Source organism: Rhinolophus sinicus, linkage group LG05 (assembly GCF_036562045.2).
Source record: "Rhinolophus sinicus isolate RSC01 linkage group LG05, ASM3656204v1, whole genome shotgun sequence".
Lineage (NCBI taxonomy): Eukaryota > Metazoa > Chordata > Mammalia > Chiroptera > Rhinolophidae > Rhinolophus > Rhinolophus sinicus.
In genome coordinates, this window is record NC_133755.1 from 12,554,281 (window position 1) to 12,577,793 (window position 23,513).

Genomic DNA, 23,513 nt, shown 5'->3' on the forward strand with positions numbered 1-23,513 from the left:
TCTTACAACAATGATCACTCAGATGTTAGCAAACTTGAGTCAGTAGGAAACCTCATCCTTGAGGAAAGGAATGACCTAGGAGAATGAGGAGGCGCTGGGCAGGAGAGTGAAACAGAGAGCCCTGGGAGGAGGGGCAGTGAGGAGGGCTGACACAGGGCTAGGGGGAGGTGGACATAGCCTCCCTGACAGCAGAGGGACCCGTGCTCTTCTGCTATTCTTCCCCAAGCCACTGCCCAGCCCAGGCTGTGACAGGGAAGGATATCACCAGGCCAAGAAGACACTCAACAACCACCACCATAGCCTAGAATGACAAGTACCGTTTATTAGCATTACATGGATGGGCCCAGCCACAGGCTCGGCGCCACCAAGGACCAGCAGAGATGAGCACGGTCACAGACCCCTCCCCACCCCCGAGTCATGTCCAGTCGTACACTCTGGGCAGGAAGTCCCAGTGTTGAACATAGGGCACAGGTTCCCTTTGTTAGGCGGTGCGTCTCTTTGCGTCACAGATGTCCCCCCTCTTGGAGCAGCCAACGCAGCAGCTGGAACGTTGTCAACTTAAATAAGCAAGTACAGGAGTTCCGAGAAGCCCCAGCTGGGGGCCTCTGGTCCTAGCAAAGGTGTGAGAGGAGGCCTGTCCAAGGTGTCTGAGAGGCAGGCCTTGGCTCCAGGCCTCAGTGGGGCCAGTGGCCTCGGGGCTGTCACAGTTCCTTTAACCATTTAGGAGATGGTGCTTTGAGCTTGGCAACACAGAAATTTACATCAGGCCTTACATAACCTGAGCTGAACCTACCGACCTCCAGAAGAATTTCAGCAAAGACAAAAAACAAACAAACCAGAGGGACTCTAGCCCCAGAATCCCTCCCCATGGGAAAGACGAAGGCACAGAGCTTTTAGTTTTCCAATATTGGTATTTGGACAAAAGGCTGGTCACATCCACATGACCAGCACAGAGAGAAGCAAAGGCAGCAGAGTTCACATGACTACTTTATATTAAAGTTTATTACATTTGGAAAATCTACTGTACAGGGAAAAACCCATTGGATTAAGTAGTGTTTTGCCAAAAGCAAAAGACTATCACTCTTTGGAACATTCCTGATTCCAGCCCAGGGCAGGGCCACAGGAGCTAATCAAAGGTGAACCTGGTCCTTCATGGAACAACTCAGTGCCAGGTATGTCCAGGACCCCTCTCGTCACCTTCCAGAAGAAAGTGTCCCTCGAGATGGTGTCAAAGGAAGGGCTCGGTCTGTGGGCCGTTCTTTGGGCCACTGCCACCTCTCTCACCCCACAGTCCTCTCTGTCCCCAGCCTGAAGTGCCAGGATGCAATTCTCACAAGGTCTCCTCAACATCACAGCAGCCCAGGCCATGGCCGTGGCCCCAAGTTCATGGACACAGGCATTACTGCTCAAAAGAAGTGACCGCCCACGGCAGCCAGGATCAGCCAGCCCACCAGCGGGGCCACACAACGGACATTCCATACCCTGTTGCACACGTGAGTGACAAACTTCAAGAGACAACACATAAGCTAAGCCTCTGTTGGCTTCCAGATTTGGTTCTCCTAGTTAAAAAACAGAACAAAACAAAAACAAAAAAGTCTTCTTAACCCTGATACTGTCTCCTGACCGTAGATTAGGGAAGCCAAGATGGGGGTAACCAAGTCAACTTACTTAACTTACCTCAAAAGTAATAATGTCTACTGGGCTATGAACAAAGAAACTAAAGGAAACATGTGCAAAAACAAGTTGATATCTAAATGAGACCTCCCCACAAAACAAAGTGAATTCGGATGGGGCTCTGAACTCCTCTCTCTGCCACTCAGCAGTAAGCACCCCGAAGACCGTCGGTCTCTACCAGTAAGTGCTCTAGAGGTGTCAGCCCTCAGCCCGTGCATCTCCAGCCACAGGGCCATCCAGGTCCAACGCAGTGGGGTCCCTTTTCTCTCCAGAGCTGGGCCGGGGAGGGGCTGTTCCAGGTTGAAGAAACTGAGTCAGAACGGTGAGATGCCAGGTGCTGGCTGTGATGAAAAGTCAGATGTAGAAAGCGCTCGGGCCCCAGTCTCCAGGCAGAAGTCAGAGAAGCAGAGGAGAGCCCCCAGCGTGCCCCAGAACTCCGCGGGAAGTGGGGTGAAGAGGCTGGGAGCGCTGGGGAGGTGGCAGGGGAGGCAGGGCCTGCAGTTCTTCACGGAAGAGGCAAGTGGGGGCCTAGCAAATGGCAAGGGGAGGGGAAGGACTGCTCCCGTCAGGCGTAGAACTCTTCCTGTTTGCTAGGCTTCTGGTAGGCCCCACCATTGGCTTGTTTGGGCTCCTCCAAGGAGTAGCTGCCCTCATCCTTCTTCTTCATCCGGTACAGCATGAAGCCCACCAGGCACACGGCAAAGATGAGCCCCACGAGGCCTCCAGCAATGACCCCTGGGTGGGTGGACAGAGGCTGGCTCAGCTCGGCTATTCCTGGGGCTGAGCAGCCCCAGAAGTAGCCTTGGCTGTGGTCAGCCCCACACCAGAGCTAAAGACAGACCCCCCCTCCCCACCCACTGGAGAGAAAACTCACCTCCCAGCACTTCCTTCCTGTCCAGGAGCCCCTGGGAGGCCCCAGTCGCCCCGTGTTCCACTGGGGGCTCATTCCGCTGCTCATGCTCTGTAGCAGCCTCAGCTGTGCTCTCCGTGGGCACCTCAAAGGTAAAGTCCTACGGGAGGGCGGGACCCATCAGATGGGGCGGCCGCTGCCAGCAGCAGCATCCAGCTCCATTTCCAAACCTGGAAGCAGCTCAGGCCTCCCCGGTCACAGCTGCCACCGGCTCAGACACAGCCCACCAGGCCTCTGGACCCCAAAGCCAGGCCCCTCTAGCCCCATCACATAGACCCTGGCTGGACTGTGGCAGAGATAGCATGTCAAGTGATATAAAGCACATGTTTTTATGTGAAAATAAAGAGGCCCATGTTCGTGGAAAGTGAAATTACCACGCCACTATAAGACAGACTAAGGCTGGGTAGAACTTCTCCACTTGCAGCAGGGAGCTGCCCAAGTCTGGGAAGCCCTCTTTGGTGATCTTAAAGGACTCTTTTGCTCTGGTCTCGTATTTAGCCCATCCCACCCTGGACTCGGTCCTGGAGGTGGGGAATGTGGGGCCTCAGGAGCCTGTCCCATCTTCACAGTGAGGAAAATGATGTGCTCACAGGACACAGGGTGCTGAGTGTGTCAGGTGACCAACCTGTGCCCCCACCCCAAGGCTCTGTGCTCGACTGGTCACCAGGGGCCACTTCACCCACAGGCCACCCAACGTCCCAGGAAACGCAGAGGACTACAGCGGGCAGACACTCACAGACTCCCCAGAACCTTCTCCTGCTGGGAACTGGGTGACCGCTCCATCCTCGTCAGCCTTCTCAGTGGCAGAAGGACCTCTGTCCTCCCCGCTGGGAACGCGAGGGTCAAGATGGCCAGGTCCTGTGGGAGCTGAGGTCTCATGGTGGTCCGGCTGCATGGCCCTGTGGGAATGAGAGGTGGCAGGTGCCTGGGCAGTGGTGGCTCTTGCTGTTGATGCCCGGTGGGCGGTTGGGTGTGGCGACGTCTCACGGGGCGGGTGGGTGGTATCCTTCTCCTGGGTGGTAAAGTCATGCTCCTCCTTTGACAGGAACACCGCCTCTCTCTCCTCAGGCCCCTCTCCAGCCGGCGGGATGGAGGTGGAGACAGCGATGCTATCAGTGCCGGTGGGCTCTAGAGCTGTGGGCATGATTGTCAGGAGCCCCATGTCCTTCCTGGTGGAGAGGGTGGGCCGTGACAAGGTGATATCTTGCAGAGCACCTGCAAGGCCAGAAGCAGAGCTTGTTGGGGTGGGGGAGACCTCAGAACATCTAGACCAGCCAAGCTCAGGCTGTGAGGATGGCTTGGGTGAGAACCTATGGCTCCGGTTCCCAGCCCAGCATAGCAAACTCGTCCTCCCATGAGAAACTCTGTCCCCCAGGTAGAGCCAGCTGAGCTTAAACTTGACTTGAAAATGGACACGGAGAGTTGCCTTTGTATGGAGATAGCCTGGTCTCTGGAGCCATGTGATACCAAAGCCATCTGGGAAGAAACCTTTCCTGTAACTGCTGAAGCCTGCTCCATGGGTGGGGGCATCCTCGGGGGCCTGAATGCCTTATCCCCAGTGCACACGCCTCTTGGGCTCCCTCCCAGCTACACCTGCTCTCTCCCCAGAAAGGTCCAGGCCCCCAAGAACAGAGGCTCATGTCCTACCTCCCAGCTCCTGGGCCCCTGCCTTTCCCCCTTTCCCCACGGATGGCCTCAGCCCTCTTCTGAGGTCCAGCTCAAAAGCACCTCCTCTGGGAGGCCTCCCTGACCACCTCTAGCTAGGGACTTCTCTCCCCTGGGGAAAGGGAAAATGGGGACGATAAGGGAACATTTATAAAGATATACACCCCACCAGGCTCTGTGCTACCTTACAGTTCCTAACAACCTTATGAAGTCAAGATATTGTTCCCATTTTACAGATGAGGAAACAGGCTTGGAGAAGCCAAATAAGCTTCCAAAGGTTGCCCAATAAGAAGAGTAATAGTCCATGGTCTGTAGCAGGTGGCCCGTGGGGCCTCCTGGAACCCACAGCAGTCATTCCCCACCCACACATGCTTTCTTCTCCTTGCAGGGCAGGTGCCATCCTCTTCCCCAGCATCACTCTTTGGACTCAGCCAGGGAGCCGCCTGACCGCCGGCCCCAGCCAACAGCCTGATGCCATGTCGGGTGGGGCCCTCATGCCAGCTCACCTGCACCTGAGCCAGAGAAGTTGTCAGAGTCATCCCCAGAGCCATCCTGATCTTCGGGGGGCACATTTGTGGCCACAGTTTGCTGAGAGAAGATCAGAAAATGGTGTGAGTGGAGGCTCGGTTAGGGTCCTGCTATTCCAAGGTCCCCATCCTATACAGCTGGTAAATGTCCCCCTGCCCCCTCCTCCCCACACACACAGCACAGGAAGGAAGCCGTCGTGGGTGGCTCTGGGCAACCCTTTGGTCCGCTACACACCTCCTAGTGCTATGATGACAAAGCCCTGTGTCTTTGACACAGGGACCTTGCCCCAAGACACCAATACTGGGAACACAGGCGATGGCTCCCATGGGACCCCATAGACCAGCTCACACTGAGAATCAGGTCTTGGGGCTACTGGCCAGGGAGCTTTGGGGTCCAAGATTGGGGCTTTCCAGAGCCTCCACGAACAATGCCACAGAGCCCTGGCTCCAGAAAGGCAGCCTCCAGGAGTGCTGGGCACCAGGGTATGGACACCAAGGGATCTGTGGGGGGAGGGGCAGGGATGGGCACGGGCTGAGTCTCATCCACAGGAAGGACTGGTCCAGGCCCACTTGGGGAAGGAAGGACGGGGATACTCATCAGGCTGGGGACAGGTGAGACTAATCTAAAGGGAGCCTTGCACTAAGGAGGCGCTGACAAACGGGCTATGGACCCAGAGCAGGCCCCGTGTGCAAACAGCCACCCCAGGAATGCTGCCTGCCTGGCCCAGAGGTTTCAGGTGCCAGAGTGCCTGGGGCAAGGGGCTGCATTGGCAAGACCAGGGAGTGGGGCCAGGAGGCAAGATACACCACACATAGCTGATTGGGCCTGTGCAGAAACACTGGCTCCGGGACAGCAGGTGGGGAAGAGAAGATCCAGCAGCCAGGTGGCAGGAAGAGGAGCTATGAGTATCCCGTTCAGCAACAAGACTTTGACCCAAATAACCCTATAATACAGTCCAACTTGAGAGGGCCTCAAGGTCACAGGCCACAACATAAAAAAATTAGCAGAGAAGTAGGATAGCATAGTTCAGAGCTCAAAGTCTTTAGCGATCCCCTAACCTCTGCCACTTACTAGTTGAATGGCCCTGGGTCATCACTAACCCTCCTGTGGCCTTAGTCTCCCCATCTGTGAAATGGGGCAATAGTATTATCTACACTCCAGGATTGTAAAAATACAGTGAGTTCATACACATGAAGATCCTAACAGAGTCTGGCCCACAGTAAGCACCCCACCAACAGTGGGGGCTGCCGGAACTCAGGGAACAAGAGATGCTCAGCATGGAGAGGAAGATTCTGGGGCCTGTCTGGGAGGAGGTACGATGGAGGTGGGCAGGGTTTCAGAAGAAGAGGAGGCAGGAAGGAGCCGGTTCGCAGGAGATTCTGTGCACACTTGTCAGAAGGCAGGTCCCACCCGAGGCTGGGCTTCAGGGAACGGGGCTTCCTCAGCCCATTAAGCCCCCACCAGGTCCTGGCCACGGGCCACAGGCCACAGGGTCTCACTCTTGAGTGGAGCAGAACAGGGAGAGACAAGCCCTCTGGCCTCCAGAGGCTGCCTGGGGCAGAGCTGGACCAGGTTGGGGCTTTGCATCCAGGGCCTAGGTGAGATATAAGCTTCAGACACGTGTAGAAACTGAGAGGCTAGAAATACCACTGAGCTTCCTCTGAAAGTACAAAACTCAAACTGTACCTTCCCCCAACCTCTCCCCTCAAAATCCAGTAAAAGGGTTTGGGCCCCAGAAGGGCCTATCTGAGCCATCACAGCCCATCTACAATGAACAGTCACAGACCCTGACCTCCACCTGCACCTGAGGCCACATCCTGTCTCTGCCATCCCCAGTGCTGCTTCAAATAGCTGTCCTGCCACCACAGAACTTAGAAGTGGGCTCCAGCCTCCCCAAGCCCATCCCCACTGTTCAGTAACAAAGACTACTGCCTCCAGGCAGGTACAGAGTGGGCACCCCCCCGCCCAATACTCCTATCCAGGCCCATGGTAGACTGCTCCCAACTGGGCAGCTTAGGGGGACAAGCATTCACAGGACCCCCACCCACCCACACTCACCAAGATCCTGCTTCACCTTTGTCTAACGCCTCTGCCCACCCTCACAGTCCCGAGGAGGCCCTGGGGCTGAGCACGGGTCCTGACACACCTACTCCCTCCCTTTTAGAGAAAGCTGGTCATGGAGCAGAGGTCAGCGCTCCAGCCAGACCAGCCTCCACAGCACTGTACAGAGTGCCGAGTCTTCCCACAGCAGAAGCCAGAGCCACTGGTCCAGGCCCTAGGTCACAGATGAGGGAACTGAGGCCTGCACACAACTCAAGGCACTGGGGGTCCTGCCAAGCTTGGAGGCACCGCCCGAGATGCCAGATGCTGCAGAGAATGCCAGGGAGGCCCAGCCTCTCACCTACAGAGAAGCCCCAACAGGTTAGCAGTTTCCCAAGGGCAGGGCCTCTCTCCTGACTAGATAAGACTTTAGATCTGCCCAGTCCCTAAAAACAATTTGTTTCCTCAACTCTGCTCGGCTTATCCCTCCCGGATCTTGTGTACACAACAAGGTCTTAAGCAAACACTTTCTCCCTGAAACCAACTCCCTGGCCTCCGGGCAGCCTCTCCCCTCTCAGGACTAGGTCTCCACTGAGAGGGATGGGCTATAGTGGCCTCCCAAATCCCCTCCCTCCACCTCAACCTCTTGTGATGGCCTCAGCTCCCAGGGGAGGAATTAGCAGAAACTGCTGAGTTTGAACTCGGATCACCAGCTGCCAGCTGACTCGGGTGTGGGGTGACTTCCGGTTTCACCAAGCAGCCCTGTGGCTAAGAGTCTGTGGCCTGCCGCCTCCAAGGCCACATGTGAGGCTCTCTTCAGCATTGCCTCTGACCCTGGTCCTTCCAAGAGGCCCCTTGGCCGTGGCCGGGGCTACTCTGGGACAGTGTTGCCCAGCTTGGAACCCACCACAAGCTGTCTGGGATAGGAAGGAAAGGCAAGCCAGCCCATACCTTTAATGGGGCCCTTTAACCTCCCCAATCCCAGGAAAATCAGCTTTTCATACAACAAATCAAAACCCTTGTGGAAAGTAAGGTCCAAACTTCCACATGTTCAGTTTGCTCAAAGTAAGGGCCAATTTGCTCCTTCCCCACCCAAAGTACAGACCCTTGAAAGCCCACTGGCCTAAAAGGACAAAGCCAGGTTTGGCACGGTAGGGGTTAGAGGTCATGGGGCAGACACATGGAGGCTGGGGGACAGGGAGTGCGACAGAAGAATCAGCCCATCTGTGTCTCAGCCACACTGGGCGCTTGGCCACACCCGGGGGGCTGCGTGGGAAGGAAGAGAGAAGACCTGGCATCGGGGCTGTAAGAAGAGCAGGATAGAGGGTATGAAAGGAGTGAGGCCTTCTCTCACACTGGAAACACTTTTCATTCCTCCAGCTCACCTGCAGGGAAAGTAGGCAGGGCTGAGATTAGCATCTCCCACAGTTAAGGGTCAGGGGCAGACAGGATAAGGGACTTGCCCAAGGCCACTGGGCATCGGCAATAAATGTCTGCAGCCTTCCGGGCAGCACTTCTCACCTGCCATCTTGCTCCCTCTCCCCAGCCCCGAGGACCACCTTCCCTTGCTGGCCCATCTGTTTTAAGGGAAACTTGCCTCAAGTTCCTCAACAAGTCCTAGGAAGAATTCCTGTCCCTGCCCCAGAGGCAGAGGGGCCAAGGTGCCTGCCAGCTCATGCTCAAGAGCTGGAGAGGGGAAGACACGGGGCACCAGGTCAGGGCTACCAGGGGCTGAGTCTTCATCATGCTGCTGCCAGCCACACCCAAGAGCAGGTGGGGAGTCTGAGGGTAAGAAGGGCTGGCAGAGAAGCTTCAAGAAGGCAGCCTCAAGGCGAGTCCCCAGCTCTCGCCCTACAATGGCCACGACGAGAGCCACCCCATTGGAACCTCCATCTGAGTAGGGCCCTTGGCCTGTCTTGCTGCGGGGCCCTGGGCTGTTTCAGCCTCTCTCTAGAACATCTTGGGCATGAAGGCTCCTTGGCAGAGTCACAAAGCAGGACATCAAGTGGGCATCTCCGAGAGGTTCCAGGAAGGAGCGTCTAACTCTGGGCTGACCTCTCCCCCTCCCCCCACCACCCTATCAGCCACCGCTACCAGGTCCGAAGACCTGTGGTTTCCAACCAACATACTGAATCACTAACGTGTCACCTGCCGCTTGACTCAAGTGAGGGATAAAACACAGATCCTTTAAAAAGCATTACTGAGTTCAGAGGACCATGTTGCTTTTTCAACCAACACATGCTAAAAATACAATACTGTGTAAGGAGGTCACAGACTTTGATATTTAACAGGGTTCTCAACTTCAAAACTTGGGAGACCATCATCCAGGGGCTTTGGGGAGTAAAGCAGGTAAGAAAAGGTCTGATCCTGGTGAGCTCCCAGGGCCGACAGCCAGGAACCCCACTTCAGGAGGATTCCAGAAGGGGGAGATGCAGAGGCTAGGGCACCGAGGGTCACCCTACAAGGGACACTAAAGCTGGCCTTGAAGCCCCCAGGCAGGCTGAAGAAGACCCCAGTGAGCCCTGAGTCACTAACTTTGGCAGTGCTGGGGGCCTCAGTGGCGTGGCAGCCTTTGCAGCATCCAGTGGGAAAGAGGGTTTAGGTATCTGTTGGTCATAACTGCCCTCACCGTGAGGCTGGGGGAGCTTCTGAACTTCCAGAAGCACTGATCCCCTGTTCCCAGCAGTGCAAGAAGCAGGAAACAAAGAAAAGCAAACTGCATCTGTCCTGCCTGCCTGGGGCCGAGCCCCTCCTCCAGGCAGCTGTCTTCCCCTCCGTTGGCCTGATGCAGTGACCTGGCTAAAACCCACAGGAGAGAGTGGGAGAGCTGCTGACTCTCTCTCTCTGGGGTGGGCCCTACTAGAAGCTGAGGCAGGGCTGGGCCAGGGAGGGGAGCAGATTCCTCGGTGCCAACTTACAGGACCACCTGCCTGTCCAGGGCTGGCAGGGGAAGAGAATGTTGCAAAACACAAAGCCCCACTCCTGAGGCCCACCAAACGCCCAGGTGCCCTGAGCCACTGCGGTCTGTGACTCTGCCTTCCCTCATCTGGGGGATCATCTGGACCCCCACCTTTAGCCCTGGTGAACATGGCCTAAGTACATACAGACCGCAAGGCCCAAGCAGGTCAAACCCAAAGTATCTTGGAGCAAGGGTCTCAGGAAAAGACCAGAGCGAGGGATGTCAGCATGGAAAGAGCCCTGATCAGGTCGCTGCCCCAAGGTGAGGGCCAGCTCTATGCTGCCTTGCTCAGTGACCTGGGCAGCTCTCTGTCTCTCTCTGGACCTGTTTTCCACTTTGACTGGAAAATCCTAAACTCCCTTAGGGCTCTGACAGGTTAGGTTGAGATCTGGGAGCAGTGACCCCAATTCCTTATCGGTGAGGCCAGGGTGGTGTGGGGTGATAAGTTGGCAGTGGACAGCCACGGCAGGGGAGGTGGCAGGGGCAGGGCCTCAGCCCAGGGCCCAGGAAGACACTAAACGGCTCCCTCCTGTCCCCTCACCCCCGGATAACATGGGGGCGACAGATAAATCACTTCCTCCCCCAAGGCTTCTTTCCTAACTTGAGAGCTGCCCAAGCTTAGGCCACTGAGGAGGCACAGATGTCCAACTATGGCTTCCAGACCCTGAAATCTCCCCCTCTGCCAACACTCCCTGGAGGGAGGGCCCCACCATGCCTCGGGGCAGCATCAGCATTTCCGGCCTGACAGGCACAGTAATTTATCAGCTCAGTGTCTCTCTATGAGAATCAAGTCGAGCTGGGACCTGCAGAGGGGCTGATGTGTGGACTCAGGGTGGGAGGGGCCTGGGGACTGGGCAGGTAGGCCAAGAAGGGGCTGAGGATGTGCACCCGTAAGGACACCAAAGAGGCCCCAACCCCCATCAGCACTTCTACTAAGAGGGAGGCACAGATGTCTGAGGGGCCTTCTGCGGGACCTCCTGGGAACCTACTCCTCTACCTCGGCTGTCCCCACACTGCCCCATGTTGCCTGCTTGGGGTACCACAAGAGGCTGGGGTTGTGTTGAGAGGAGATGCTGGCAGCCAGTGCTAGCCCCGATAACCAAACCAGGTCAGAGCTGCCACCAGCACCCCCACAGCCACCCCTCCACAGAGCGGGCGCTGCCTCCAGCTCGCGAGCCAGGACTTGTCTCAGAGCAGGCCCAGCTGAGGGCTGGGTGTGGGGCTAGGAGCTGGAAGACCAGTTCCTCTGCTTTTCCCCACCTGCCAGAACCTGGGCCGGGCTGGACAGGATTCCACTCAGTGTTGAGCAAGGCCGCCCAACCAGGCCCAGCCAACCTCTGCACCGGTGCTTCGTTGGAAGCCAGACAAGGAGTAGCTGTGGGGAAAGTATTCAGACCCGGTATTGGGAAAAACTGGTTGTAGCCTGGGCTCTCTGTTCCCAGCTTACTGGGTGACCTTGGAAACGACCTTGCCTCCAGTTGCCCATTGTCTAACAGGGGCTTGGCCAAGTGGTGGCAAAGGGGCTCCTAGTTTCGAGTCTGTGGCTGGGGAGTCAAGGCCCACCCTCGAGGGGCAGCGAGATGTAGCGGCCACAGCAGGCTGCCACCTGCGGGGTGCCATGCCACAAACATGGTAATCAGCAGTGGGAGGACCAGCGATGGCAAGTGAGGGTGGGAGGGAATACTTGATCACAGTGACTGGTGTCATTGCTCTCAGTTTCCCCAGGGGGCTATGGCCTTGGCAGGATGCTGGAGATACCCCAAATGAAGGTGACCCTGGGGATGGCAACCTACAGGGGCAGAGGGAGCAGCCTAAGCCTCCAGAGCTTTGTCCCTCCGCAGCCCTGGCTGTCCTAACAAGACAGCTAGGACCAGCAGCTCTGGGGAGGATCCCCCAGCCAGCCCCTCATGAGGGTCCCTGGAACTGCTGCTCCCCTGCTGATTAATCCCCAGACTCCACCAGGCTTGGGAGCCTGACACCTCTAGCTTATGGGCTTCCAGAGACACCCTCCCCCTGCTCTGGCTAAATAAAGCATTCTTAAGTTTCATGGAGGCAGAAACTTGTAGCTTTTGACAAACCTGCAGCCAGCCGGGGCTCCAGCTGTGTGCATATGGAGGGAGGGGCTGCACTGAATCACCCAGATCTCTCCTCTCAGTGCCCCTGCAGTTACAGGAGGACCCCTTTAAAATGAAAACACCTTAGGGAAGACTAAGGAGTGCTGGTCATTCCCAGCAGGGGTAAATCAGCTCTCTATGGGGGAGGGGTGAATTCTGGAACTGGAGTACTAGGGGTGAGTAGGAGCTATGAAAGATGGGAAAGAATTGCAAAAGGGATGCTGGAAGATACCAAAAGCAAAAAAAAAATTTTTTAAATAACTTTTATTTATTTTTTTTAAGTGTGTTTTTCCAGGACCCATCAGCTCCAAGTCAAGTAGTTGTTTCAATCTAGTTGTGGAGGGCGCAGCTCACAGTGGCCCACGTGGGATCGAACAGGCAACCTTGTTGTTAAGAGCACTGCGCACTAACCAACTGAGCTAACCGGCTGCCCAAAAGCAAAATTTTTAACCTGTGTCAGAATATGGTTGCCAGCCAACCCCATGCCCAAGAAAGAAAGACTAAGCTCCCTTCGCTCTAGCTTTGAGCCACAGATACACATGGCTTCTCCTCTCCCACCTCCAGATGAATACTGGGCTAGTCTGGGAAACTGCTCTAAGATCAGGTACAATTCAGACCAAGTGAGCACTGAGGCTGCTGCAAGCTCAGAGAAACACAGAGAGGGCAGAGTGTCCTTAAAGGGCGCTCCTGGGGGTCCCAAGGCAGAATGGAGCTGGTACTTTCTGGCCTGAGTAACAGAAACCAGAATTTTCTGTGAAGGCTGGGTCTGAACAAACTAGGCTTGCTCCCCAGATCACCGGTGGGACCCCAGCCCAAACGGAAGCAAAGCAGCACAGGCCCCTTCACCGTTAGCCTGTCCTTGTCTGGAGGCCTCTGATGGCTGGAAGGTTCACATGGTCTCAAAGGCCCAGCTGAGCTTCCAGGTCCTTGGCAGCACCTGCGTACAGCAGGTGTTCAGGCCCCGAAAGGGGGAACAGGTGCTGAAGCGGTTGAAAGGGGGACTATGGATGCAGTCCCGGTCTTAGGAGCTCAGAGCTCCCTCCAAAAGGTTAAGTAGCCATAACACCTTGCCCACGACTCAGAAACAGTCACGGGTGGAAGGAAGACCCTAAGGATCTAACCTGGACTGGGGGTTACTTGAAAAACAGAAATACCTGAATTAGGCCTTAAGAGAAAACAGTAATCACAGCTAGTATTTATCGAGTACTACATGCCAGGTACTAGTCTAAGCACTTAACTTGAATTAATTAACCTAATCTTTATAATAACCTTAGATTCTAGTGCCATACCCATCTCACAGATGAGGAAATTGAGGCAAAGGGCACAAGTCCTTTGTCCCAGGGTACACAGCCACTGAAATACTAGAGAGAGGGCTTGAGACCAGGCAATCTTCCTCTAGAAGGCATGCTGTTAAGTATCGTGTTGCAGTCAAGACCGTGGTAAAGACCACGGGGGCTCCCTCTCTTACCCTCAGGAAGAAAACAGGGAAAAGTGCAGATAGGAGGACCCTAGGGGTGGGGCAAACCCAGTCTGCATTTTCAGACGACACAGGCCACCATCCCCCACAGCCAAAGGTGCTGCTCAGCTGGCCTGAGCCCCCACCCAGGTGCCCTGGTGTCTGGGTTCACCGGGCCTCTTCCCACTGCCTGCCAGCCCAGCCCACACCTCCTTGTATCAGGAGCCAACCCCTAGCAGAGGTCAGATGGAGGCAAGCAAAGTCCGCCTGCCAGAGGAGGCTCATATTTCTGAGAAGGGGCAAAAGCCATGTTTGCAGACCCTGTTACATGAGCACTCTGGGGTAAAACCAGCTGGCCATTCACACAGAGGGACGACATGGCCAGGCCAGGTCACAATGCACCCCTTCCCCAAGTCACAGCCACCAGGGGCTCTCCCCAGGGACTCCCCAAGCAGGTTCCCCTAGACTTGCTCCTCTGAGCCCAGGGAAGGAAGGAAGGAACTCCAAATCATGCCACATGTTATTTCACTGGATCTTTTTAAAAGCCTCTGAGGCAGGACATGAAAACCCACAACTTACAGATGAGGAAACTGGGACTTAGAGGCAAGTAAACAAATGTGTCCGATTACAAAGGGAGGAAGTGATAGACCCTGGTAATGATCTTGAGTCAGCCGGACTCCATGTCCTATGTTCTTCCCAGCCCCCTACACAGCACCTCTCTCTGCTCCAGACCCAAGTGGGACTAACCAAGGCAGACTAACTAACCAGCCTGCTCTGGGTCCTACCTCACCTGCCCAGCCCCAAGGCTTCAGGACCCCAGACTGAGCCCCAGTACTACCCCAAATGTAGGCAGACCCTACATGGGGGTCTAGCAGAATGGTCTTGTTCCACAGGGGGTCAGAGAGAACGGGGATGAGGTCAGGGGCTCTGCTCCTCACACAATTCCCAGAGCCCAGGATGCCTCAGCCACTGCTTAGACTCACCATGGAGACCTTGGGGCTGGCTTCCTGGCTTGAGCCCGCCGCAGGAAAACTGTGCACCTATGCTCATCACCTCCCAGCCCCCAGCCCCTTATCACCTCCCACCCCCACGCAGACTGCCTGTGGGCGGTGGGAAGGGGAGGCATGAGCAGAGCCTGAAGATCTCGCTCAGCCCAAGTGGGCCCATTCTCCTGGCCTGGACCATAGGTCTTGCTGCCCAGACTCTCCCCACACCCCATCCTGGAAGAGATGTGGTCACCACGGACAGCAGTACCTCACCCCAGGGGTTCTCTCTGGGAGAAGCGGGAATGATGTCACAGGCTCCTGAAACACCCTGAAGCCTAGGGCCCTGCGAGCCCAAACCTGACTACATATCCATGCAGGACACTCCCTGAAGACGGGACACCAAGGCCCCAGATAGTTTCCTGGGCAGCGAGATGCTGAGAAGCTATAGAAGAACCAATGCCGCCTCTGTGTCCCTACCATGGAACTGACACAGTCAAGTCCCTAACCAGGTCAGGCGAGGCCCTGGGCATCAGTGGCCACCATAGTGCTACTGGCAGTGCCAGTCCTCAGTCCTCTTGCGGCCTCCTGGTGCCCAGCACATGCTAAGTGCCAGGGGTGGACGAGCTCACCTTTGCTCTCCAGAAGTTCTCTCCCACTTCCCCATGTCCCCTCCACCCGGGCCAGGCTCCAGAATCCTCAGCCTGCTGAGGGCCCCAAAGGCACCCAGCAAGGGCCAACGTGGCCACAGGAAGTACCAGGTCGTCCCAAGTGGGAAAGATAATGAATTCAACATCATTGTGGTGGCACAGTATCAATACCTTTAGAGATCAACGGTACCCAAAAGTGGTCCCAGAACAGGACTGGAGCCTCTGTTGCTGCTGCTGCCCCTATTGGGGGGACCCCACCCCCCACCTTCCCTAAGGCTTCCCATAGCCAGAAAATGCTCTGCCTTACAACCCGAGCTCCTGATTTGAAACTACTATATTGGGACTGTGAGACAAACCCTTTCTCAGGCTGAAGGATCGTCAGCCATTGCTGCCCCTCTGGTCTCTCTGCACAGACCACCCCTCCTGTTTGGTTCCAGTAATGGTCACCCTGTCTTATATGCACCCCTGGACCAGGCACGGACCCCTCTCCATCTGCACAGGGCTGTGCACATAGCAGGTGCCAAGGCTCTGGGCTTTAAATCTGGTCAAGTCAGGTCTGGTTCACAGTCCCCATGCTTGAGGCAGAGCTCTCCTGGGGCAGCAGGAGCAGAGGCAGGCCATGCCCAGACACCCACCAGTCCTGTGACATGGCCACAAGACTTCACCAGCCCCAGTTGCATGGCCTCACCTCGGCCCCTCAGCACCCTCTCCTCATTTCAGATGGGCTCACTGAGGTCAAAAGAGGCCCATATACAAAGTCACTCAGCAGTCAAGAGGAGGGCCAGGGCTGGAAGCCAGGCCCCCAAGCCCTAGCCTGCCTCACTATATTCCCCCCACACATTGGGCTCACGGTCAGGGCTGGTTGGATGAATCCCAGCAGAGGACCTGGCACCATGAGTCAGCTGATGAGCGGAGCGATAAACACGTTCGCCTTCCCCACTGCCCCAACCTGCCCGTCATGGCTCCCATTCCTGCTGATGAGCGGATCTGAGGCAAGTGGCCAGGATGCCTGGGTGTGTGCAGAGAACACCGCCTGGCCCCCACTCCCAGCCAGACCTTGCCTAGGGGCCTCTGTCCACCTCCGGTTCCCACACTGAACTCCAAGCCCACCTCCAAGCAGCCTGCCCTGACTTCCACCCCACAGGTGACCCCTCCAGTAGCTGGGGCTGCTTCAGGTCCCCAAAAGAATAATGATGGAGGACCAACAGCCCCCCCGCCAAGTCCCCAGGGCCACCTTCACCCTTCCCAGGACAAGATCTCTCTAAAACCACATGGCTTCAGAGCCGAAGAAGGGAAAGGAGGCCCTTTGAGCAGATGGGGAACTGAAGTGCAGGGGGCAATGGCCTGCCTGAGCCACACAGTCGGGGGCCAAACTGGGACTCGGGTGTCCTGGCTGCTCTTTCCTGTAGGAATAACTTCCACAGACTTCTAAAGCCAGGGACGGAGGAGTGTCGGGGCTACATTTAAAAAGGGAAATCCACCAGAAAGAGAGGGAGGGAAAGAGGGAGATAAGACAGCTTCCCGGTTTCTGCAGAGGAAGTTGTAGATAGGTGGTGACCAGGTTTCCCAAAAAACTCAGACTGAAGCCTAATGAGCAGAGAAAGCCCAATGGGGAAATCGAGTTGGGACATCCAGGCAAAGACCAGCCACAGCTGCAACCCATGCTTCTGGCCAGGGCCACCACCCCACACCTGCGTGTTCTCTCTCCCTCCCTCTGCCTCCCTCTCTGAAGAGTTCTTCCCAGGGCTAAAGGGCAGAGGAGGAGCAGCCTCCACATATAATTAGGCAGCCCACAGAGCCATAAATGCCAGGAGGAGAGAGACCCTCAAGGGGCTCCAGAGGCAGAAGGGGGGATGCATCTGGAAGCCTCCGTGCTTGAGCCAACAGGAAACATGACTGAGTCCAGGAGCAGGTCCAGCCGCCAGCCTTCCCTCTCCCGACCTGAAGGTCCCAAGCCCCAAGACTGCTTACTACGCTCCCCTTCCCCCATAAGTCTGCCTCCAAACACTTTTGGTCCCCACCAGACCCACAGGCTTCCGAAACCTGCACAGCCTGACAAGGCAGCAGGACACTTTCCAGAGGAAGTTTAGGCTACCCCATGCCACCCCCACTCTGGCTCCCACAGCTCCAAGCCCAGGGGAGCTAATTCGCTGTCCCGGCCTGGGGCTTGGAAATGCATGGGACCTTCTAGTGCTGACTCCCCTCCCAATGCCAGCTTCCTGGGGCCAGACAGAAACAGTAACATCACACAGATAAACCCAGTTCTTCCCAGGGCTGTGCAGGGGCTTCCCTTATCCGGCGGAGTTGGAAGGTGCAGTTGCTGAAGTGACCCTGAGCGCAGGGTCTTGCATCTGTGGTCTCACCTCTACAGCCTGCGCCCCAAACAAGCCGCCTGTGTGAAGGGACAGACACACGCCTGCTCTCCCTCGGCACTGTCGGGGTGCTCACAGAGTACTTGTGGCCCACTCCGAGACAGGTTCCAGAATGCACACTCCTATCCAAAGCCCAGCCTCTGCTGGAACAGCTGAAAGGGAAATGACACCGTGCTGAATGTGTTCCAGGGTGCAGGGTCCTGGCGCCAAAAGCCCTCTTTCCACAGACTCCCTTAATCCCATTCCTTCTCTCTAGACATACTTAGGCAGGCCCTGGGGGTGGGGTGGCTTTCAACCCAAGACTCCAAAATTGGTTGTTGAAAAGAAGGAGAAAATAAGGAAATAGTTTGTTCTGTAAAACTACCAGGGTTCTGGACTAGAATTCATTTAATGACCAATTTCTCATGTGGCTGCTCCCGCAGCAGAACCTGGCACTGGAGGGGGCCAGAAGGTGGAAACCAGCAGAGGAGCCAGAAGTCCTGGGTCTGGTAACCCAACTTGTACCATGGTGGCCACCTCCCAGGCTTAAGAAAAGGATCGACTAATTCTGCATGTTTCTCCAGCGCCCACGAAGAAAGAGAGTTCAGGCTGGCTGCTGCCCTGGGGGTAAGAGTAAGGGTACCATTCAAACCTGGGGACAGTGTGCCACTGTCAGGTCTCGCCCCACCTGCGCCGATGCACTCTCCTCGTGAGCCCACTGGTTCCTGACGGAGACTTCCTGGGAGGAGCTCTCGCCTGTCCATAAGGTGATCCCAACCCATGCCCAGGATGTTGCCTGAATCCTGGCTTTGCCTTAAAGGCGCTGTTCAGGCCAGCTCAGCCCACCCCAACACCCACTGATCCAAAACACGCATGCCCGTGGTTCCTCAGGATGGAGCAGCAAATACCCAGGAGCGCCTTGCAGGCGTCAGCCAGCTCCACAGGCTGGACTTCATGGGGTCAAGGGGAGACTTAACAGTCCATCAATTTATTCATGCCAGGCACACCTGTGTGTGTACACGTACGTATACACATACACGTGTGTACACACACACACACACACACACACACACGCTGGTTCTGCCCCTTGGAGGGGCTCAGCTCTACAGGCTTCGTGAACAAATTGGGGCAATGATATAGATCGTAAAGGTTTGGGGTAAAGATTAAATAAGAATGTAGGAAAAGTACCAAGCACTCAATGGTAGGCACTCAGTTAAAGGTACCTCTAATTCTATCAACAGCTAACTTTCCTCTGGCACTTTCATTACCAAACACTTTCACGCGTTCATTATGCAATGAATATGCAAATGACAGAATGGAGACAGGGAGAACAGGTACCTTATCTGCTTTACACAGGACATCAAGACTTGGAAGTGAAGGGACTCGCCCAAGATAATGTAAATTAGTGGCAGAGTTGAGACTTGGTCCTGGGGCTCCACTTACCCTAAAGCTATTTCTGACCTGTCAAACAGTATGGGTGCACTAAGACAGGGCACCACAATCCAAATAAACATGGTGAACAGATGGAGACGGCACCCAACTAAGTATGAGGCCCTGGCCAATCAAGATTTAGAGTTAGCCTGGCTGGGTCCAGGCTACCTGTGACTGGCAAGTCACTTACACCTCAAGCCAGGTAGAGGAACACACAGTCATCAGGTGCTTCTACCCAGAGGTCATTCACATCTGTTCAGGGAGGAGGCCTGCAAGCACTTCCCTCAACAGCCTCTTTGTTATTCTGGGTATTAGCAGGGACACCGCAGAGGTCCCAGCTGAGGTCTGTGAAGGCACAAGATCCATCTATCACAGATCGTGGACATTACCACAGGCAAGACCCTTACTCAGAGCTGAAAAACTCTTGCCTTAAAAATAATTCTAACACATCTGCTTCGTTTCTTAGTACTGCTGAAGAAAAGTGCCAATTAACTGAACCGAAAAGCTGCTAGCTACACTTCGGCACACCCATGTAACTTTTGGCCGCTATCAGACATGGATGGAAGAGGAAAAAGAACAAACCAGAATTCAAAATGTGGTAACCTGGGGGCACCGGGCACAGGGTCAAAGTCCTCTTTGGAGCTCAATAAACCCAGGAGACATATCGCAACCTAACACGGTGAAAATGAGGATCCTGGCATCCAGAGAGTCAATTATGCTTAGTATTCTTCTGTTAATAAAGGAAGGGAAATAAGTATTTCACAGAGACCTGCCCAAAATAAGGATATTTTGAGGGTAATATGGATTCTTAGCTCCCTGAAAAAAACCTGTATACTTCATTCCTAAGGGATTTCAGAATCCCAAATTCTGCTGCAGTAGAAGATTCCTCTATAAAATACTCCAAAATTAAAGCTTTTTCACTAATTCTTTCCAGGTCCCTCTCCCTTCTCATCCCTCTCCCCACTAATCTGGGTTAATGAGGTTTTATTGGAACCCACCATGAACCACAGGTAGAGACTTAAACTGGCTCCACCCTCCCAGTGGAGCTGAAGCCAGGAGTGACATCACCTCTGGAAAGCTCCGAGCAGAGCAGTTAGCACTGCCCCCACCCCCACCCACTCAGCCAGGCCATCGGGAAATGTCTCTACTAGCCCCCATAATTAAGGCGAAAAGAGATTTTATGCCTTTCAAGAAAGAGAAGAGGAAAACAGCAAATAACTATCCCAGAACAAACCATTTTTCTTGTATGGCAGAAACAAAAGACCACAGGAAACACACACACAGAAACCTTTTTAGACAAACCTGTTCTCTTCTCTTGGGAGTGGTTCTGAGCAGCCTCAGGCCCTAGCAGCCTTCCCTTGCCCATTGAAAGTCAGGTGCCCAGGGATCACGCCCCATCTCACCAGTCCCCAGGGGTGGTTCTGACCTGCTTCCCACTGGGGCCAGAGAACCCTCAGAGAGCCAGATCTCGGCAACCGGTGCACACCTTCTCATTTTAGGCAAATCCCACTGCCTCGCTTCTTTTAGGAAGCTTGTAGAGAGCTCTGGGAAGGTATTTTATGCCATTTTATGCCCTCACTTCTAACCAAACCTGGACATCCACTGTAAGAGGGAAAGGGCAGGGCTGGGAAAGAGAAAGGAAAAAAAATAAAAACCTAAACTTTATAAAAGAAAAATGAAAACCTAGGCTCCAAGCCAGAGTATTACCCCAAAGCTTAGTGCTTTCAGGCTCAGCTCAACCCACCCCCTCCAGGAAGCCCTCCCACAACCTCAGCTCTAAGGAGCCTCCCTACTTCCCTCCTTTCCCCGTTGAGACTCAACTGCCTCCTGAGCCCTGTGTCTTCATAATGTGTCAAAGTTTCTAGGTGAGAAAAAAAAATGCCTCATACTGCAGCATCTGCTCCTTCCCAGCACACGGGAAACTCTGGGAAACGTCGGGAAACGTCCACAGAGAATCTCAAATCCCATCAGCCTCCTCCTGTTAACTGTTGCTCGGATTGGAGCTCACAGGCATGCCAGCCTCACCCAAGGCAGGCAAACAAACCACCACCACCACTCCTCCGATTCTGGCTGGAAATAGGTGGAGAACTGCACCTCAGCTGAGGCCCCTGCTGAGGCCCCATCTTGGGTCTGGAGAGAGTGGAGCAGCCAGGTGAGACCAGGTGGGCAAGGGAAGCAAGCCAAGAATCTCCACCGTATTAACTATGATTCAAGGCACAAGCTAAGTCCTACAGAAGCCACAACCCTAAAGACAAAGGAGAAGACAGAGGCCAACTTCTTAGACCTGAAAGCTAGGACTGCACTGGAGACCCAGCTCAGAAATCCTATCTGTCCCTACGACTCCCCAGATATGGCATCCCCCCACAACACACACACACACACACACACACACACACACACAGGCGCAATTCAAGAGGCATCAGGGACCCTCTACTGGACATCCAAATGCTTTCAAGAACAGTCACCTGGGAAGCACCTCACCTGGGGTCAGACCCTGTAAAATACCCAACGCTCTCAATAATTGGGAGCTACTATTATTCTAGAGGGACACGCTTACAGAGGGTCAGAGTGGCTGAGCGACTTGTCCACACGCCACATTACAAGTAGAGGACCCACCCCGGCCAGTGCTCCTTCTCTGCCCACGTGCCTCCCTGTGCCAGAGCCCGGGAAGTCGAGCGGTCCAGATGTGGTGGCGAGAAACCGCCACTTCCGGAAGGGGAAGAGCCCCTCGCTCCGAACCTCCCCTCTGCATCCCAGGGGATGGCCGACCCCGCCGGCAGAGAGGACCTCGGGACTCTAGCACCAGGTGTGGGGGCTGGAGGGTGGCCGTGGACACCCAGCGGCCAGCGCTGACACCTGGCGGCGGCACAGGTCCCAGCCCATGCCAGGGCCGGCACTGCGGGGCGGTTCCCAGGAATAGGTTACAGGGGCCGAGAACAAAGCGCCCCCATTGGGGAAGGCGGGCTAGCGAACGGCGGCCGGGGCGGGAGATCACTTTCTGGGGACCCTCGGGATGTTTTTTGTCGGCCAGGTCCCTCTATAGAAGAGACCCACCCCTCGCCAAAGGTGTTTGCTGGAGTCCTACCCAAAGGCCTCCCCCAGCCTCCGGCTCCATCCACATTTGTCCCTCTTTCTCCCAGCTCCACTGGGCGGGCCAAGCGACCCGCCTTCCCTCCGCGCGGCTTCAGCACAAAGCCGGGCCGGGGGAGGGGAATGGCCATTCCAGGTCCACTTGCGTGGAAGCCGCCCGCCCACCCGGCCATCCCCAGGACCGACACGCGCCCCTCCGCTGGCAGCACAACTTCAGCCCAGAAGTTGGGTTCCTGCGGCTCTCTAGCGTTCTGGGGCCAACTTCCCAGAACCTCCCGCTGCCAGCTCGGCCCGGCTCCCCTCCGACAGCCAACGGAAACCCCAAGGGCCCCACCTCCGCCCGCCGGCCCCGTGTCCCCGCGCAGCTCCGGCCCCCGCTCCTTGGCAAATGCGCTCGCCCGCTCCCGCGCCGGCTCCGCTGCGCCCAAACTTGCCTTCGCTGAAGGGGCCGGGCGCCGGGGCACCGCGGGTCTGGTTTAAATTAGGGTCTACAGGCGGGGTGTTGTGGCCGCGGTCAATGCATCCTCCAGGGTCACGGGCGGGGAGCCCGGCCGCCGCGGTGCCCGGGGTGACGAGGTGGGAGCCAGCGACCCCGGGCGCCGCCGCAGGCTAGCGGGCTCCGACGCAAATGGAGCCGTTTTACATAATTGAACGCCGGACCCCGGCACAGGCTCCGCTCCACCGGGCGCCCCAGCCCCCAGCCCGGAGCTGGTGGACCCGCGCGGCGCCCATCGACGGCAGAGGCAATGGGAAGGGGGCCTGGGTTTCGGGGTTCACTGTCGCCGGGCTAGGGCGGGAAGAAGAGAAGTCCCCGGTTCCCCTCCCCCTCCACGTGCCGCCGCCGGCTTCAACTGGCCTGCGAGCCCCGGCTTCCCGCCGCCTCCCAGCCCAGCCCCAGCTGCACTCACCGGGAAGGCCGGCTGAAGGCGCAGCGCCAGCGCGCAGAGCCAGAGCCAGAACGCCGCGCGCCTCATGCTGCCTAGACCGGCGGTGGGGGCGCGGCGGGCAGCGCGGGTCTGGGCTGCGCGGACTGCGCGGAGCTCCGGACCGGCTCCGGCGGGTGCGCTGCGCTTGGCTCCCTCGGGCGATGCCCAGCGCGCGGCTGTCCTGGGCAAGGGCTGTGGGGTCCGCCGGCTGCAGTCAGTTCTCTACTGCTGGATCCTCCCGGCTAAGCTCCCGCCTGCACCTCTCCCGCCGAGCTCCGCCTTATAATAAACCCACAGGCTCTTAGCCGTTGCAAAAAGTAGCCCCCCACCCCCAGCTCGCCAGGTCTCGGGGCCAGCCCCAGTCCCCACCCCCCAGGACCCCGCCCCCTGAGCTACCCAGCCCGGCCCCTTGGATGGCCCCACCCCCGGCGCTCCGGCACCGCCCCCGCACTGCCGGGGCAGAGCATTGCTGGTCTCCCGAGCCTTGGGCGGCTTAGGCAGTGATTCCTGGCGTTTCAGCTCCGCTGCTCCTGGGTGTGGGGTGTGTGTGTGTGGGGGGGGTGTGACAGGGGCGCACTGCCCTCCGCCCTGCCCCAAGGCATTGAAGCGCAGTCCCGGAGCCGGGCGGGAAGGGAGGTGGTTGGTCCTCCACTGTGGGCTCCAGTCTGCAGCGCCCTCTGGGCGTGGACACCAAGCGCCCTCCAGGTGAGTTGGACTTCCAGATCCCCCACGGGAA

General features: G+C 56.5%; 1 protein-coding gene across 1 annotated transcript; it reads right to left on the bottom strand.

Moving 5' to 3' along the window:
• Window positions 1-302: 302 nt before the first annotated feature.
• SDC1 (syndecan 1) lies at window positions 303-23,110 on the bottom strand. The gene is made up of 5 exons (XM_019755448.2): window positions 22,760-23,110; window positions 4,756-4,837; window positions 3,321-3,799; window positions 2,549-2,684; window positions 303-2,409 (listed from the first exon to the last, which is right to left on the bottom strand). The coding sequence occupies exons 1-5, from the start codon at window positions 22,823-22,825 to the stop codon at window positions 2,240-2,242; spliced, it is 933 nt and encodes a 310-aa protein (XP_019611007.2). The 5' UTR covers window positions 22,826-23,110; the 3' UTR covers window positions 303-2,239.
• Between the last annotated feature and the right edge of the window lie 403 nt (window positions 23,111-23,513).

Bases quoted from the DNA above. Each gene is read 5' to 3' on its own strand.
- SDC1 (XM_019755448.2), bottom strand. From the start codon at position 22,825: ATGAGGCGCGCGGCGTTCTGGCTCTGGCTCTGCGCGCTGGCGCTGCGC. The intron at 3,800-4,755 runs GTGAGCTGGCAT...CTGGCCTTGCAG, and splicing joins CTTCTCTGGCTCAGGTGCAG to GTGCTCTGCAAGATATCACC. The intron at 2,410-2,548 runs GTGAGTTTTCTC...CCACCCACCCAG, and splicing joins CAGGAAGGAAGTGCTGGGAG to GGGTCATTGCTGGAGGCCTC.